Raw genomic sequence first — 19631 nt, 5'->3', positions numbered from 1 at the left:
GTCTGTTAAACATGTCTGAACCTTCAGATAGCCTATGTTCAAAGGCCAAGGTGGTTCCCCCATTAAATTTATGTGTGAAATGTGCTATAGCGTCCAAACAGCTTAAGGACCGTACAATTACACTTAAAGATATAGCCCAAGATGATTCTTTAGCTGAAGGGTGTGAAGATAGCTCACTATCCTCCCCTTCTGTGTCAACACCAGCTATGCCCGCGCAAGCGATGCCCAGTACATCTAACGCACCAATTGCGATTACTATGCAACAGTTAGCGGCAGTAATGGATAATTCTCTCTCAGCATTTTTATCCAAACTGCCAGCTTTTCCTAGGAAGCGTGATTGCTCAGTTTTAAACACAGAAAATGAGCAAGCTGACGCAGAGGATAATTTATCTGTAGTGCCCTCACATCAGTCTGACTTGGCGGTGAGGGAGGGCCTGTCTGAGGGAGAAATTTCTGACACAGGGAAAGTTTCTCAGCAGACAGAGCCTGATGCCATAGCATTTAAATTTAAGCTAGAACACCTCCGCGCCCTACTTAAGGAGGTCCTAGCTACACTTGATGATTGTAATCCTTTGGTGATCCCTGAAAAATTGTGTAAAATGGACAAATTCTTAGAGGTCCCAGTACACACTGATGCATTTCCGATACCTAAGAGGGTGGCGGATATCGTGACTAAGGAGTGGGAGAAGCCAGGTGTACCCTTTGTTCCCCCTCCTATATTTAAGAAAATGTTCCCAATTGTTGACCCTAGAAGGGACGCATGGCAGACGGTCCCTAAGGTAGAGGGGGCAGTTTCAACGCTAGCTAAGCGCACAACTATACCAATAGAAGACAGTTGCGCTTTCAAAGATCCTATGGATAAAAAATTAGAAGGTTTACTTAAGAAAATCTTTGTTCAACAGGGTTTTCTTCTTCAACCAATTTCTTGCATATTCCTTTCAAGGGTAAGACCCTATTTGGGCCAGAGTTGAAGGAAATTATTTCAGATATCACTGGGGGAAAGGGCCATGCCCTTCCACAGGATAGACCTTTCAAGGCTAAAAATAAGTCTAATTTTCGTTCCTTTCGCAATTTCAGGAACGGACCGACTTCCACCTCTACAGCCACTAGACAAGAGGGTAACGCATCCCAGCCCAAACCAGCATGGAAGCCATCGCAAGGCTGGAACAAGGGCAAACAGGCCAAGAAGCCTGCTGCTGCTACCAAGACAACATGAAGGGGTAGCCCCTGATCCGGGACCGGATCTAGTAGGGGGCAGACTTTCTCTCTTTGCTCAGGCTTGGGCAAGAGATGTTCCGGACCCCTGGGCACTAGAAATTGTTTCTCAGGGGTATCTTCTAGAGTTCAAGGACCTTCCTCCAAGGGGAAGGTTCCACATGTCTCGCTTATCTTTAGACCAGATAAAGAGACAGGCATTCTTACGTTGCGTAGAAGACCTATTAAAGATGGGAGTGATACACCCAGTTCCAACAGCGGAACAAGGACTGGGTTTTTACTCAAACCTGTTTGTAGTTCCCAAAAAAGAAGGAACTTTCAGGCCAATTCTATACTTAAAAATTCTAAACAAATTCCTCAGAGTTCCATCATTCAAAATGGAAACCATTCGGACAATTTTACCAACGATCCAGGAGGGTCAATACATGACTACCGTGGACTTAAAGGATGCGTACCTGCATATTCCTATCCACAAAGATCACCATCAGTTCCTGAGGTTCGCCTTTCTGGACAAACATTACCAGTTTGTGGCTCTTCCGTTCAGTTTAGCCACTGCTCCCAGAATTTTCACAAAGGTGCTAGGGTCCCTTCTAGCGGTGCTAAGGCCGAGGGGCATTGCAGTAGCACCTTACCTAGACGACATTCTAATACAAGCGTCGTCCCTTCCCAAAGCAAGGGCTCATACAGACATTGTTTTAGCCTTTCTCAGATCTCACGGGTGGAAGGTGAACATAGAAAAAAGTTTCCTGTCCCCGTCCACAAGGGTTCCCTTTCTGGGAACAATAATAGACTCCGTAGAAATGAAGATCTTTCTGACAGAGGTCAGGAAGTTAAAGCTTCTGAACGCTTGTCGAGTTCTTCAATCCATTCCTCAGCCCTCCATAGCTCAGTGCATGGAGGTAATAGGACTAATGGTTGCGGCAATGGACGTGGTTCTTTTTGCTCGAATTCATTTAAGACCATTGCAACTGTGCATGCTCAAACACTGGAATGGGGATTATGCAGACTTGTCTCCCCAGATTCAAATGGACCAGAAAACCAGAGACTCACTCCTCTGGTGGCTGTCTCTAGATCACCTGTCTCAGGGAATGAGTTTCCGCAGACCGGGGTGGATCATCGTCACGACTGACGCCAGTCTTTTGGGCTGGGGCGCGGTCTGGGAGTCCCTGAAGGCTCAGGGTCTATGGTCTCAGGAAGAATCTCTTCTCCCGATAAACATATTGGAATTGAGAGCGATATTCAATGCGCTCCAGGCATGGCCTCAACTAATGGAGGCCAGATTCATCAGATTTCAGTCGGACAACATGACGACTGTAGCGTACATCAATCAGGGGGGAACGAAGAGTTCCCTGGCGATGAGAGAGGTATCCAAGATCATCAAATGGACAGAGGATCGCTCCTGCCATCTATCAGCAATTCACATCCCAGGAGTGGACAACTGGGAAGCGCTAGAAGAGTTTCTGAATTGTCTGCTTTGCAGTGTAATTCACCCTATCTGGTGTTTCATACAGATAAGGTCGTTTTACGTACCAAACCTGGTTTTCTTCCAAAAGTGGTTTCCAATAAGAATATTAACCAGGAAATAGTTTTTCCTTCTCTGTGTCCTAACCCAGCTTCTAACAAGCAACGTCTGTTACACAATCTCAATGTGGTTCGTGCTTTGAAGTTTTCCCTAAAAGCAACTAAAGATTTCAGACAAACTTCGTCCTTGTTTGTCGTCTATTCTGGTAAGAAGAGAGGTCAAAAGGCGACTGCGACCTCTCTGTCTTTCTGGCTGAAAAGCATCATCCGGTTGGCTTATGAGACTGCTGGAAGGCAGCCTCCTGAACGAATTACAGCTCACTCTACTAGAGCTGTGGCTTCCACTTGGGCTTTCAAGAATGAGGCTTCTGTTGAACAGATCTGTAAAGCAGCGACTTGGTCTTCACTGCATACATTTGCCAAACTTTACAAATTCGATACTTTTGCTTCTTCGGAGGCTATTTTTGGGAGAAAGGTTTTGCAAGCAGTGGTGCCTTCCGTTTAGGTTACCTGACTTGTTCCCTCCCTTCATCCGTGTCCTAAAGCTTTGGTATTGGTTCCCACAAGTAAGGATGAAGCCGTGGACCGGATACACCAATGTAGGAGAAAACAGAATTTATGTTTACCTGATAAATTTCTTTCTCCTACGGTGTATCCGGTCCACGGCCCACCCTGGCATTTTAGTCAGGTTTAAATTTATTTTTATAAACTACAGTCACCACTGCACCCTATGGTTCTCCTTTTTCTCCTAACCGTCGGTCGAATGACTGGGGGGGCGGAGCCTGAGGGGAGCTATATGGACAGCTTTGCTGTGTGCTCTCTTTGCCACTTCCTGTAGGGATTGAGAATATCCCACAAGTAAGGATGAAGCCGTGGACCGGATACACCGTAGGAGAAAGAAATTTATCAGGTAAACATAAATTCTGTTTTCTTCTGCTGGCTATGTTTACATAGCTTTTCTTGAGCCTATTCTTAGGTATTGAAACCTTCAGTATAGGTAGGGATACCACAGACAAAATCAGCTATTTAAAGTGCCAAAATAAGGTTAACAAGTAAAAGGAGCTGCAAACAAATTAAAGGGGAAAGCATTTAGGGTATACTGTCCTTTTAAGTAGTTGCAGGCTCCTCAGTGTCAGATCAATGCCTACATGTCGCAGCTGCAATTGGATGCATACATTTTTATAAGCAGTTGGTATCATTTTATAGGTTTTCACTCAGGAACTTTATATTCTTTAGACAAGTAAATGAATCTTGCAATAGCATTTTACAGATTATCTGATATAATCAACTGGCTTTTCATTCTAGTTTGGTTCATCAAGAAACAACAAAGCCATCACTGGCAACACGTTTGGCATCAGTGCAAGAAGATGTTGGGAAATCTCCTGCAAGAAACAGGTTTGATAACTGCTTTCTGCCTTACAATTTAGTTTGTGTAATATTTACTGCTACTACATTTAAAAGTCATATTTTTTCTGTTTTTAATATTTTAACTTTAACTTAAAAACTCAAAAAAATAAGCTGAAGGAAATTGTCAGGGTTTTTGTAACAAAAATACAAAGAATAGCATGTAATGTTACATCACAAGCAAATTATACAAACTACTTCATTTACCAGTCTTGTAACTACAAAACACCATGGTAAATGTCTACAAACTCTTTTATGTGAAGCTAAAACATAATTGGTGTCCAATGTTAAATCTATATTAGTCATAAAATATATAAAAATAGAGTTTATTAGGCAATAGTAAATATCAACAAATATGATTACATGCAAATTATTATAATCCAATGATTTAGTAATTGATATGTATAAAATAAACTAATATATGCAAAATAATCTAAAGTATAATGATCAAATCAAACTAACTCCCAAATAAAAGTTAGTGAATAATTACCTTTTTTTTTATTAGAAAAAAATACATTTAGTCTTAAAGGGATAGGGAACACAATTTTCCTTCCATAAGGCAGGGAGAGTCCATGACTTCATTCCTTACTGTTGGGAAATACAACACCTGGCCACCAGGAGGAGGCAAAGACACCCCAGCCAAAGGCTTAATATCCCTCCCACTTCCCCTATCCCCCGGGCATTATTTGCCTTTCTTTACTATAGGAGGTGGCAGAGAAGTGTCAGAAGATTTGGATAGTCCTGTAATGGGTATTTTCCCTTCAAAAAAGGACTGGAGTTTTAAGTAATCATGTCAACCTCTCAGTAAGAAGATTGATGAAAGTCTGGAGATGCACGGAAAGTTTTTCTGCGAACCCATCCAGACTGCTGACTAACAGCTCCCGGGCAATCCGTGTTGACGAGTTTCACTGCTTGCTGTTACACACTCAAGTCCATTTGAGGCGTCATCTCAAGGCTGTCACACTGTGCCTGTTCCACAGCATGGATCCTGGAGGTAAGATCGTTTTATTTATACATTGTTATACAGGGTTACAGTGTGGCTCCTTTATGCCTCAATAGGATCAAGGGTTAATATCTCCTTCAGGGAGATTTTTTGAACAGCAAGGGGTTTTTTATAACTGCTTTTATGTGAGAGTTTTTTGGCTCATAGACTGTGTGCTTTTGGCTTGGAACAAACAGGTTTCACTTTCGTTTTGGTGTGTTGCGCAGCTCAAAATAGCTTGGCACCTTTTTCATAGCAGGGGAAGTCCTGTTCTACGCATTTCGTGACCGGGTACGGTCTTTTAGTTTTTCCTATGATCTTGCTGCGAACATCCCTCCTAGGAGACTGTGTTCTCTGTTTGTTGCCTGGGTCTAGGAGGTGCTGAGTGCCCCAGCCATTGGGATTATAAAGGTGCCGTTTTTTTTACTTTTTGTCTGTCCTTCTGTAAATATATCCTAGCTATGGAGGACTCTGATATTACCTTAGAAGGTTCCGCTCTTTCTGTACTGATTAATAATTCCTGTTTATATTGTGAGGATGCCGTGGTTTGCCCGCCTGCTCAATTTCTTTTTGTTCCATTTGCCTAAGCACTGTTCTAAAGTCTAAGAAGGGAGGCAAGCCTGCTAATACTCATAGCTCTATTAGCCCTTCTGAGCTGTCTACCTCTCAGGAATCTGGATCCAGAGAGATTACTACACTTTCTACCCTACCCGCTCCACATGCAGTTCCTCGCAGCACAACTAATCCTCCATCTGGAGGGGGCTTTTTTCCTGCAGACTTTACCGCATACTTACAATTGGCGTTGTCTGCGGCCCAGAGTGCCTTACCTCATTCTAACAAACGCAAGAAAAAGATTAAACATAGTTCTCCTGACTTAGAGTCTTCTAAATATTTGTCGGATTTAACTATTATGTCCCAGCTATCCGAGAATGAGTTAACCTCTGTAGTTTCAGAGGGTGAACTTTCTGAGTCGGAGTCTTCAGTTTCTAAACCTTCTTCAGCGGAGGAACCCTCCTTTAGATTTGGGTGCTAAGCTGATTTAATTTTTTTTTTAAATATATATATTTTTTAACTTTTTTATTTGTTTTGTTCAGATCCCCAAGAGTTATACCGTTGGAAAGGTTAGGTGATTACCTTTCCAACGGTATAAGTCTTAGGGGTCTGTAGCTGCTTAGATGCCTGAGATACAGGCTTCTAAGCAGCATGCCCCCTTTCCCTATACTTGTCGTTATAATTTGTCAATAAAGTTGTGCGGTGACGTCATCACGTCATTGCGCGTGACGTCACTGGACAAAACGTGAAGCCCTGGCGATGCCTGTCACTATACAGGCCCGATCGCCAGGGTAGGAGTGGGTGGGAGCCTCCAGATCTCCCTCAAGGTGGGAGAGTGCTAGCGATGACTCTTAGCCTTTGTTAGCACCTGACTGAGACAATTTGCGATGGCTCAGAGCCATCGTTGGCCCTCAAGGGGTTAAAGGAGGTTCTATCTACACTAGAGGTTCCAGAGGCTACTCTCCCTGAGGAACCTAAGATCCCTAAATTAGACAGGGTTTTTGAAGACAGGAAGGTCCCTCTGACTTTTCCTGAGTCAGTTAAGATGGCAAACATTATTAGTAATGAATGGGAATGAATAGGAACTTCTTTTTCCCCCTCGTCTACTTTAAAAAAAATGATTCCCGGTCCCTGACTCAATTAGAATTATGGGGCTCCGTCCCTAAGGTGGATGGTGCTATTTCTACGATGGCTAAGCGTACTACTATACCCCTGGAGGATAGTTTACTCTTTGAGAGAGCCTATGGATAAGAAAATGGAAACCTTTCTGAGGAAGATGTTTCAACATATGGGGTTTTTGTTTCAACCGGTGAAAGCTGTAGCCGCGGTTGCGGGAGCAGCTACCTACTGGTGCAACACTCTGTCAGAGCTCATTGAGGTGGAGACTCCCCTTGAGGATATTCAGAAGAGAATTAAGGCTCTGAGAATTGATAACTCCTTAATCTGTGACGCGAATATGCAGATTATTCGCATAAATGCAAAGGCTTCTGGCTTTGCGGTCCTAGCCCAATGGGGTCTCTGGTTGAAGTCTTGGCCTCCAGACTTCTTTCTCTTCCTTTCAAGGAGAAGATTTTATTTGGTCCAGGGCTGGACTCCATTATTTCTATGGTTACTGGAGGGAAGGGTGCCTTCCTACCGCAGGACATGAAAAATAGGCCTAAGGAACAGCAATTGTCTAATTTTTGTTCCTTTCGTTCTTACAAATCACAACAACAGCAATCCTCATCGAAGTCTGAGCAGCCCAAGGGTACTTGGAAACCGGCTTAGTCCTGGAATAATTCCAAACAGACTAAGAAGCCCGCCGAAAACAAATCGGCATGAAGGGGCGGCCACCGATCCGGGATCGGATTGAGTAGGGGGCAGACTGTCTCTTTTTTTCAGACGCTTGGTTCCAGGATGTACAGGATCCTTGGGTCCTGGAGGTTGTATCTCAAGGATACAGGATAGGATTCTAGTCTCATCCACCCAGGGGCAGTTTCCTACTCTCCAGTCTGTCTACAAGACCAGAAAAGAGGGCTGCCTTTTTAGCTTGCGTACGGGATCTCTCCTCTAGGTGTAATTGTCCCATTACTTACACCAGAAAGAGGGGGTTTTATTTAAACCTTTTTCATGGTTCCAAAGAAGGAGGGAACTTTTTGCCCAATTCTAGACCTGAAGTGCCTAAACAAGTTTCTGAGGGTTCCTTCTTTCAAGATGGAGACAATTCGCTCAATCCTTCCTCTGGTTCAGGAAATACGGTTTATGACCACAATAGACCTGAAGGACCAGCACTTCCAGTACATAGTTCTTCTGTTTGGCCTAGCTACTGCTCCAAGGATTTTTTCGAAGGTTCTGAGAGCTTTTCTGACCGTTGCGAGAACTTGAGGTATTGCAGTAGCGCCTTACCTGGACGATATCTTGGTACAGGCACCATCTTTTCGTCTAGCGGAAGAACATTCAGAGTCCCTTCTCAATCTTCTTCGATCACATGGATGGAAGATAAACTTGGAAAAGAGTTCTCTTACTCCAAGTACAAGGGTGAATTTTCTGTGAACTATAATACACTTCATATCCATGAGAATATTCCTCACAGATCAGAGATGTTGCAAGCTTACTTTTGCATGTCTTGCCCTCTAGGCCTCCTCGAGACCCTCAGTTGCTCAGTGTATGAAGGTGATCGGACTCATGGTGTCCTGTACGGACATCATTCATTTTGCCAGAATCCATCTCAGACCCTTGCTGCATGCTGAGACAATGGAACGGCGACCATTCAGATCTGTCTCAACAAATCGTGCTGGACAACCTGTCAAGAGACTTGCTCTCCTGGGGGCTCTGTCCAGATCATCTGTCCCAAGGCAAGTGCTTCTTGAGACAGTCCTGGGAGATTGTGTCTACGGATGCTAGCCTTTCTGGCTGGGAAGCCATTTAGCGTGCCAAGAAGGAACAAGGTCTGTGGACTCAGGAGGAGTCCTCCCTTCCAATCAATATTTTGGAACTCCGGCAATCTTTAATGCCTTGAAGGCTTGGCCTCTTCTGGGTTTGTCTTAATTTATCAGATACCAATCAGAGAATATAATTTAGGTTGCCTACATCAACCGTCAGGGGGGAACGAGAAGTTCCTTGGCGATGAGAGAAGTATGTCAGATACTAGAATTTGCGGAGATTCACAGATGTACGCTGTCAGCAATCGCAGATGTACGCTGTCAGCAATCCACATTCCGGGTGTGGACAACTGTGAAGCGGACTTCCTCAGCAGGCAATCCTTTCACTCAGGGGAATGGTCTCTCCACGAGGTGTTTGCAGAGATATGCAGTGAGTGGGGGACGCCGGAAATAGATCTCATGGCATCCCGCCTCAATACCAAGCTACCCAGGTACGGGTCAAGGTCGAGGGATCCTCATGCGGAACTGATAGATGCCCTATCAGTACCATGGAGGTTCAGACTCGTATATCTTTTTCCTCCATTACCATCAGACCTGTGTTTACATCTGGGGCTCTGCCTTGGAGACTAAATCTTGTTCTTAGTGTTTCGCAGCAGGCTCCGTTTGAGCCTATGCATACTGTTGACATTAAATTGTTATCTTGGAAGGTTCTTTTTTTGCTGGCTATTGCCTCTGCGCGCAGAGTTTCTGAGATTTCTGCTTTACAATGTGACTCCCCTTATCTTGTTTTCCATGCTGATAAGGCGGTTTTACGTACTAAATTAGGGTTTGTCCCTAAGGTGGTGTCGGACCGTATCATTAATCAAGATATTGTTGTTCCTTCCTTGTTTCCTTAATCCTTCAGCGTAGGAACGCTTGCTTCTCAATCTAGATGTGGTTCGTGCCTTGAAGTTCTATCTTCAGGCTACTAAGGAATTCTGACAATCTTCCTCTTTGTCGCCTATATGGGGAAGCTTAAGGGGCAGAAGGCTACTACGACTTCCCTATCTTTCTGGTTGAGGAGTGTCATCCATTTAGCTTATGAGATAGCGGACGGCAGCCTCCTGAGAGGATAATGGCTCATTCCACTAGACCAGTGGCTTCCTCCTGGGCTTTTAAGACCAAAGCTTCAATGGATCAAATTTGTAAGGCGGCTACCTGGTTCTCCTTACACACTTTTTCTAAATTTTACAAGTTTGATGTATTTGCTTCGGCTGAAGCATCCTTTGGGAGAAAAGTTTTGCAGGCTGTGGTGCCCTCAGAATAGGGTTCACCTCTTCTTCTTTTTTTTTTTTTTTTTTAATTTCCTCCCTTTATTCATTCAGTGTCCTCTGTAGCTTGGGTATAGTTTTCCCAACAGTATGGAATGAAGTCGTGGACTCTCCCTGCCTTATGGAAGGAAAACATAATTTATGCTTACCAGATAAATTCCTTTTCTTCCTGGCAGGGAGAGTACACGTCCGTTTATTTTTTGATGTGTGGCTCCATTTTTTATATTAAAGGGACAGTCTACACCAGAATTGTTATTGTTTTAAAAGATAGATAATCCCTTTATTACCCATTCCCCAGTTTTGCATAACCAACACAGTTATATTAATATACTTTTAACCTCTGTGATTATCTTGTATGTAAGCCTATGCAAACTGCCCCTTTATTTCAGTTCTTTTGACAGACTTACAGTTTAGCCAATCAGTGCCTACTCCCAGATAACTTCACGTGCACAAGCACAGTGTTATCTATATGAAACACATGAACCAACACCCTCTAGTGGTTAAAAACTGTTAAAATGCATTCTGAAAAGAGGTGGCCTTCAAGGTCTAAGAAATTAGCATATGAACCTCCTAGGTTAAGCTTTCAACTAAGAATACTAAGAGAACAAAGTAAAATTGGTGATAAAAGTAAATTGGAAAATTGTTTAAAATGACATGCCCTATATGAATCAGGAAAGTTTATTTTGGCCTAGACTGTCCCTTTAATTCTTCTGGCGCCTTTATACCCTGATGTTTCTCCTAATTTTCTTTGTTCCCTTGGCAGAATGACTGTGGGATAGGGGAAGTGGGAAGGATATTTAAGCCTTTGGCTGGGGTGTCTTTGCCTCCTCCTGGTGGCCAGGTGTTATATTTCCCAACATTAAGCAATGAAGTTGTGGACTTTCCCTGCCAGGAAGGAAAGGAATGTATCTGGTAAGCATAAATTATGTTTTTTTTCTTTCATGATTCAGATAGAGCATGCAATTTTAAAACACTTCCCAATTTACTTCTATTATCAATTTTTCGTCGTTCTCTTAGTATATTTTGTGAAAAAATTGGGATGTTTGCTTAGGAGCCAGACCATTTCTGGAGCACTATGTGGCAGCAGTTTTGTTATCCATTTGCAAGAGCACTAGATTGCAGCACTGTTTCCAGCACAGAATATCATGGGGAAAAAAAAATCAAATTTGATAATAGAAGTAAATTGGAAACTTTTTTAAATTGTATTCTGTCTGAATCACAAAAGAACATTTTTAGGTTTCATATCCTTTTAAGTGTTGCAATAGTATAATAAGTCTTCATATATCCAGACAAGAATAAGTTAACCTGAGCCAATACACAAAACTGGGAACATTCATAAGTACAACCTTTTACTAACTTTACATCACATTATGCATAATATGATACAGTTTTACAACTTAAAGTTATATCTAAATTATTTCAATGGCCAAGAAATAACTGCAGTATTCTATAGTAACATTTTATAACAAAATTATATTTTGTAAAATTATCTAAATTTCATCATGGATCGCCTCCACCTGTGTCTAGTTAGTGTATCTGGTCTTCATTCTACAGTGTTGTCCTCCTCCTTTGTGTTGTGTACTCTATATCATAATAAGAATCTACCTGCAGATGCTAATTCTGCCCATAACATTCTTCATTTGTCAAAAGTCCAATTTTATCTGGAACAATTTGAATATTCTAATGCCAAATTAAGTTGTTTTTTTTTAAACCAATGTGCTTCTAACTCGGTGTCACTCTTGTTCTAGTTTTCAAATATTTAAAAACTATATATCATTTTGCAATTATGGAATCAATTATGAGAAATTTCGTTAAAATGCAGTAGAATTGCATAATTAACAAGTGTATTATAAAAAGACAATGATTTAACACCTACTCTGAATTTTAAATAAGCAGCAGATAGGTTTTCTGACAAATTAATTTTTTCTCACATTTTCCGTCGCCCTGTATCATGTGACAGACATCAGCCAATCACAGACTAGTATACCTATACCCTGTGAGCTTGTGCACATGCTCAGTAGGATCTTGTTCCCCAGAAAGTGTGAATATAATAAGACTGTGCAAAATTTGATAATGGAAGTAAATTGGAAAGTGACTAAAAACAACATGCTCTATCTGAATCATAAAAGTTTATTTTGACTTGAGTGTCCCTTTAACAATGAAGCCTATTTCTTAATTCCAAACAAGGTAATTGGAATTATGTACCAATTAAATACTTTACCAGTGAGAGAACACATCTTGCTTTTTACTGAAAACTGTGGTGCGTCTGATATTTTTCGAAAATGGTGAGCCATTTCCTTTGTGATTCAAACAGGAATAAATATTAATACAAATGATAAATGTAATAATAAAATAACAACATAAAATAAGGAAATATAATACATAATGTATACCCCCTTTATATTATAACAAAACATTACAAAAATGTTTTGTAAATGAACTAATGACAATACATGGCAGTTGCTATTTTTACTATCCAAAAAGTATATGGGAAGTGAAGGGCCATTTCCAAATATTTTACAGTCTACAGGGTTAGCACCATTATGCTATAAGTTACTCTTATATGTAATTAATGCTTGTGTTTTCTTTTATATACTTTTACAGGTCTGCAAGCATTACAAATCTATCCCTGGATCGCTCTTGTTCACCGATGGTTCCAGCTTATGAGTCTTCAGTTAGTCCACAGGCCTCTCGAACCTACCTGAAAAATGACACCAATGAGGAGGAGCGCAAGATTCTTTTGGTGAAGTACAGATATTGCCTAATGCAAAATTATCAGGAATAAGATGATCATTGTAAATAACAAATGTATAGTTCTCAAATTAGCTTAACATATTGTGCACAGTAGATATACAATACAGTATCTGAACCACCATACAATCACTTCAGCACAGGACAATCACTAAAGACAGCCCATTATATGGTAGTAACAAGCACCACTGAATTTCCACAGTAAAGCACACTGGTTATGCTGCTAGTTTACCACACTCCCCAAATTAAATGTTTGTACAGAGCATCTTTTAAATGATCTCTGTGCCACACAACTTGTGTTTGACCAGTAATGCCACACATCTTGTAGTTGTATCCTTTTTTCTTTTTTTTCCACCCGTTTTTAATGTCTAATTAATCATCTTGTCATGGTCCTGCAGTTACAATTTTTACTTATAAGCTTAAAGAGACAGCCAGAACACCACTCATCCCTAAGATGAAACAATGTGTGTGAATGGTGAGCATGTTTCAAGTTGATAGGGGAAGAAGAATGTTTTTTTAGCTAGGAAGTAAGCAATTTGTACTTTGTCTAATGCAAACTAGAGTCTTGGATGTTTATAACTCTGAGATAAGGTTAAAAATGTAGAAAAAAATATTATACACTGATTACGTAACTGATATTTATAATTTTCAGATTAAGCTAACAGTCCAAGAGCTGTATATATATATATATATATATATATATATATATATATATATAATTTGCACTATTTTACTATTAAATAATACATTATGTAAATAAAGATCAATATTCAGTTGTGTATTATAGCTTTAAATGGACACTAAACACTAACTACGTTGCATGTTCCTCCCTCTAAATATGTGTGCCTCCATTTTGGAACCTGCACGTATCTGAAGAGGCGTGCTGCACATGTGCAAACACTTGGGCAAGGGAATGTAGGTGAAAGAATTATTTAAATATGGTTGCACCAATGACTAGAGAGAAGAAGGGAATAATCTTAATTATATGCTTATTAAATGTATTTAGTGTTTAATGTCCCTTAAAGTTAATAGTAGAATTAGCATTTTTTCTATACGTCATTATTGCAAAGCAATATTGTCATTATTGCTTTGCTCTTTTGAAATAACTGAATGTGGTCTATTCTTGGTTACATTGTGTGCATCTGCCATCCTTCAGGATTCTGTTCAGCTGAAAGAGCTGTGGAAGAAAATATGCCATCATAATAGTGGTATGGAGTTCCAGGACCACAGATACTGGCTGCGGACACACCCTAACTGCATTGTTGGAAAGGATCTTGTCAACTGGCTGATCAGAAATGGGCACATAACTACCAGGTATTGTTTTGTCAAGCTGTTCAAACATTGGCCAGATTTTGTAGTAGTACATTTTACTATCTGGTTGTCATCACAAAATTTTTAATAATTATTTTTCTCCAACATAGGTGTGTCCGGTCCACGGCGTCATCCTTACTTGTGGGATATTCTCTTCCCCAACAGGAAATGGCAAAGAGCCCAGCAAAGCTGGTCACATGATCCCTCCTAGGCTCCGCCTACCCCAGTCATTCTCTTTGCCGTTGTACAGGCAACATCTCCACGGAGATGGCTTAGAGTTTTTTAGTGTTTAACTGTAGTTTTTATTATTCAATCAAGAGTTTGTTATTTTGAAATAGTGCTGGTATGTACTATTTACTCAGAAACAGAAAAGAGATGAAGATTTCTGTTTGTATGAGGAAAATGATTTTAGCAACCGTCACTAAAATCCATGGCTGTTCCACACAGGACTGTTGAGAGCAATTAACTTCAGTTGGGGGAACAGTGAGCAGTCTCTTGCTGCTTGAGGTATGACACATTCTAACAAGACGATGTAATGCTGGAAGCTGTCATTTTCCCTATGGGATCCGGTAAGCCATGTTTATTACGATCTTAAATAAGGGCTTCACAAGGGCTTATTAAGACTGTAGACTTTTTCTGGGCTAAATCGATTCATTATTAACACATATTTAGCCTTGAGGAATCATTTATTCTGGGTATTTTGATATAATAATATCGGCAGGCACTGTTTTAGACACCTTATTCTTTAGGGGCTTTCCCAAATCATAGGCAGAGCCTCATTTTCGCGCCGGTGTTGCGCACTTGTTTTTGAGAGGCATGACATGCAGTCGCATGTGAGAGGAGCTCTGATACTTAGAAAAGACTTCTGAAGGCGTCATTTGGTATCGTATTCCCCTTTGGGCTTGGTTGGGTCTCAGCAAAGCAGATACCAGGGACTGTAAAGGGGTTAAAGTTAAAAACGGCTCCGGTTCCGTTATTTTAAGGGTTAAAGCTTCCAAATTTGGTGTGCAATACTTTTAAGGCTTTAAGACACTGTGGTGAAAATTTGGTGAATTTTGAACAATTCCTTCATGTTTTTTCGCAATTGCAGTAATAAAGTGTGTTCAGTTTAAAATTTAAAGCGACAGTAACGGTTTTATTTTAAAACGTTTTTTGTACTTTGTTATCAAGTTTATGCCTGTTTAACATGTCTGAACTACCAGATAGACTGTGTTCTGAATGTGGGGAAGCCAGAATTCCTATTCATTTAAATAAATGTGATTTATGTGACAATGATGCCCAAGATGATTCCTCAAGTGAGGGGAGTAAGCATGGTACTGCATCATTCCCTCCTTCGTCTACACGAGTCTTGCCCACTCAGGAGGCCCCTAGTACATCTAGCGCGCCAATACTCCTTACTATGCAACAATTAACGGCTGTAATGGATAATTCTGTCAAAAACATTTTAGCCAAAATGAACACTTATCAGCGTAAGCGCGACTGCTCTGTTTTAGATACTGAAGAGCATGACGACGCTGATAATAATGGTTCTGAAGGGCCCCTAACCCAGTCTGAAGGGGCCAGGGAGGTTTTGTCTGAGGGAGAAATTACTGATTCAGGGAACATTTCTCAACAAGCGGAACCTGATGTGATTACGTTTAAATTTAAGTTGGAAAATCTCCGCATTCTGCTTAAGGAGGTATTATCCACTCTGGATGATTGTGACAAGTTGGTCATCCCAGAGAAACTATGTAAAATGGACAAGTTCCTAGAGGTCCCGGGGCTCCCAGAAGCTTTTCCTATACCCAAGCGGGTGGCGGACATTGTTAATAAAGAATGGGAAAGGCCCGGTATTCCTTTCGTCCCTCCCCCCATATTTAAAAAATTGTTTCCGATGGTCGACCCCAGAAAGGACTTATGGCAGACAGTCCCCAAGGTCGAGGGAGCGGTTTCCACTTTAAACAAACGCACCACTATTCCCATAGAGGATAGTTGTGCTTTCAAAGATCCTATGGATAAAAAATTAGAAGGTTTACTTAAAAAGATGTTTGTTCAGCAGGGTTACCTTCTACAACCAATTTCATGCATTGTCCCTGTAGCTACAGCCGCATGTTTCTGGTTCGATGAGCTGATAAAGGCGGTCGATAGTGATTCTCCTCCTTATGAGGAGATTATGGACAGAATCAATGCTCTCAAATTGGCTAATTCTTTCACCCTAGACGCCACTTTGCAATTGGCTAGGTTAGCGGCTAAGAATTCTGGGTTTGCTATTGTGGCGCGCAGAGCGCTTTGGTTGAAATCTTGGTCAGCTGATGCGTCTTCCAAGAACAAGCTACTTAACATTCCTTTCAAGGGGAAAACGCTGTTTGGCCCTGACTTGAAAGAGATTATCTCTGATATCACTGGGGGTAAGGGCCACGCCCTTCCTCAGGATCGGCCTTTCAAGGCAAAAAATAAACCTAATTTTCGTCCCTTTCGTAGAAATGGACCAGCCCAAAGTGCTACGTCCTCTAAGCAAGAGGGTAATACTTCTCAAGCCAAGCCAGCTTGGAGACCAATGCAAGGCTGGAACAAGGGAAAGCAGGCCAAGAAACCTGCCACTGCTACCAAGACAGCATGAAATGTTGGCCCCCGATCCGGGACCGGATCTGGTGGGGGGCAGACTCTCTCTCTTCGCTCAGGCTTGGGCAAGAGATGTTCTGGATCCTTGGGCGCTAGAAATAGTCTCCCAAGGTTATCTTCTGGAATTCAAGGGGCTTCCCCCAAGGGGGAGGTTCCACAGGTCTCAGTTGTCTTCAGACCACATAAAAAGACAGGCATTCTTACATTGTGTAGAAGACCTGTTAAAATTGGGAGTGATTCATCCTGTTCCATTAAGAGAACAAGGGATGGGGTTCTACTCCAATCTGTTCATAGTTCCCAAAAAAGAGGGAACGTTCAGACCAATCTTAGATCTCAAGATCTTAAACAAGTTTCTCAAGGTTCCATCGTTCAAGATGGAAACCATTCGAACTATTCTTCCTTCCATCCAGGAAGGTCAATTCATGACCACAGTGGATTTAAAGGATGCGTATCTACATATTCCTATCCACAAGGAACATCATCGGTTCCTAAGGTTCGCATTCCTGGACAAGCATTACCAGTTCGTGGCGCTTCCTTTCGGATTAGCCACTGCTCCAAGGATTTTCACAAAGGTACTAGGGTCCCTTCTAGCTGTGCTAAGACCAAGGGGCATTGCTGTAGTACCTTACTTGGACGACATTCTGATTCAAGCGTCGTCCCTTCCTCAAGCAAAGGCTCACACGGACATTGTCCTGGCCTTTCTCAGATCTCACGGATGGAAAGTGAACAAGGAAAAGAGTTCTCTATCTCCGTCAACAAGGGTTCCCTTCTTGGGAACAATAATAGACTCCTTAGAAATGAGGATTTTTCTGACAGAGGCCAGAAAAACAAAACTTCTAGACTCTTGTCGGATACTTCATTCAGTTCCTCTTCCTTCCATAGCGCAGTGCATGGAAGTGATCGGTTTGATGGTAGCGGCAATGGACATAGTTCCTTTTGCGCGCATTCATCTAAGACCATTACAACTGTGCATGCTCAGTCAGTGGAATGGGGACTATACAGACTTGTCTCCGAAGATACAAGTAAATCAGAGGACCAGAGACTCACTCCGTTGGTGGCTGTCCCTGGACAACCTGTCACAAGGGATGACATTCCGCAGACCGGAGTGGGTCATCGTCACGACCGACGCCAGTCTGATGGGCTGGGGCGCGGTCTGGGGATCCCTGAAAGCTCAGGGTCTTTGGTCTCGGGAAGAATCTCTTCTACCGATAAATATTCTGGAACTGAGAGCGATATTCAATGCTCTCAAGGCTTGGCCTCAGCTAGCGAGGGCCAAGTTCATACGGTTTCAATCAGACAACATGACAACTGTTGCGTACATCAACCATCAGGGGGGAACAAGGAGTTCCCTAGCGATGGAAGAAGTGACCAAAATCATTCTATGGGCGGAGTCTCACTCCTGCCACCTGTCTGCTATCCACATCCCGGGAGTGGAAAATTGGGAAGCGGATTTTCTGAGTCGTCAGACATTGCATCCGGGGGAGTGGGAACTCCATCCGGAAATCTTTGCCCAAGTCACTCAGCTGTGGGGCATTCCAGACATGGATCTGATGGCCTCTCGTCAGAACTTCAAAGTTCCTTGCTACGGGTCCAGATCCAGGGATCCCAAGGCGGCTCTAGTGGATGCACTAGTAGCACCTTGGACCTTCAAACTAGCTTATGTGTTCCCGCCGTTTCCTCTCATCCCCAGGCTGGTAGCCAGGATCAATCAGGAGAGGGCGTCGGTGATATTGATAGCTCCTGCGTGGCCACGCAGGACTTGGTATGCAGATCTGGTGAATATGTCATCGGCTCCACCTTGGAAGCTACCTTTGAGACGAGACCTTCTTGTTCAGGGTCCGTTCGAACATCCGAATCTGGTTTCACTCCAGCTGACTGCTTGGAGATTGAACGCTTGATCTTATCCAAGCGAGGGTTCTCAGATTCTGTTATCGATACTCTTGTTCAGGCCAGAAAGCCTGTAACTAGAAAGATTTACCACAAAATTTGGAAGAAATATATCTGTTGGTGTGAATCTAAAGGATTCCCTTGGGACAAGGTTAAGATTCCTAAGATTCTATCCTTCCTTCAAGAAGGATTGGAAAAAGGATTATCTGCTAGTTCCCTGAAGGGACAGATTTCTGCCTTGTCTGTGTTACTTCACAAAAAGCTGGCAGCTGTGCCAGATGTTCAAGCCTTTGTTCAGGCTCTGGTTAGAATTAAGCCTGTTTACAAACCTTTGACTCCTCCTTGGAGTCTCAACTTAGTTCTTTCAGTTCTTCAGGGGGTTCCGTTTGAACCCTTACATTCCGTTGATATTAAGTTATTATCTTGGAAAGTTTTGTTTTTAGTTGCAATTTCTTCTGCTAGAAGAGTTTCAGAATTATCTGCTCTGCAGTGTTCTCCTCCTTATCTGGTGTTCCATGCAGATAAGGTGGTTTTACGTACTAAACCTGGTTTTCTTCCAAAAGTTGTTTCTAACAAAAACATTAACCAGGAGATTATCGTACCTTCTCTGTGTCCGAAACCAGTTTCAAAGAAGGAACGTTTGTTGCACAATTTGGATGTTGTTCGCGCTCTAAAATTCTATTTAGATGCTACAAAGGATTTTAGACAAACATCTTCCTTGTTTGTTGTTTATTCCGGTAAAAGGAGAGGTCAAAAAGCAACTTCTACCTCTCTCTCTTTTTGGATTAAAAGCATCATCAGATTGGCTTACGAGACTGCCGGACGGCAGCCTCCCGAAAGAATCACGGCTCATTCCACTAGGGCTGTGGCTTCCACATGGGCCTTCAAGAACGAGGCTTCTGTTGATCAGATATGTAGGGCAGCGACTTGGTCTTCACTGCACACTTTTACCAAATTTTACAAGTTTGATACTTTTGCTTCTTCTGAGGCTATTTTTGGGAGAAAGGTTTTGCAAGCCGTGGTGCCTTCCATTTAGGTGACCTGATTTGCTCCCTCCCTTCATCCGTGTCCTAAAGCTTTGGTATTGGTTCCCACAAGTAAGGATGACGCCGTGGACCGGACACACCTATGTTGAAGAAAACAGAATTTATGTTTACCTGATAAATTACTTTCTCCAACGGTGTGTCCGGTCCACGGCCCGCCCTGGTTTTTTTAATCAGGTCTGATAATTTATTT

At 42.1% G+C, this 19631-nt stretch overlaps 1 protein-coding gene across 1 annotated transcript in view; it reads left to right on the top strand.

Annotated features, from left to right (window-relative positions):
* The window catches only part of PIKFYVE (phosphoinositide kinase, FYVE-type zinc finger containing), a 563129-nt gene that overhangs the window by 75365 nt on the left and 468133 nt on the right, over window positions 1-19631 (top strand). The window contains exons 7-9 of the mRNA XM_053713067.1: window positions 4042-4131; window positions 12450-12588; window positions 13753-13910. Of these exons, the coding sequence (XP_053569042.1) occupies window positions 4042-4131; window positions 12450-12588; window positions 13753-13910 (387 nt within the window). The remainder of the gene's footprint in view (window positions 1-4041; window positions 4132-12449; window positions 12589-13752; window positions 13911-19631) is intronic.

This window comes from Bombina bombina, chromosome 1 (genome assembly GCF_027579735.1).
Source record: "Bombina bombina isolate aBomBom1 chromosome 1, aBomBom1.pri, whole genome shotgun sequence".
Classification (NCBI taxonomy): domain Eukaryota; kingdom Metazoa; phylum Chordata; class Amphibia; order Anura; family Bombinatoridae; genus Bombina; species Bombina bombina.
The sequence above is the reverse complement of the archived record's forward strand: the minus strand, read 5'-3'. Positions and strand labels throughout refer to the sequence as shown.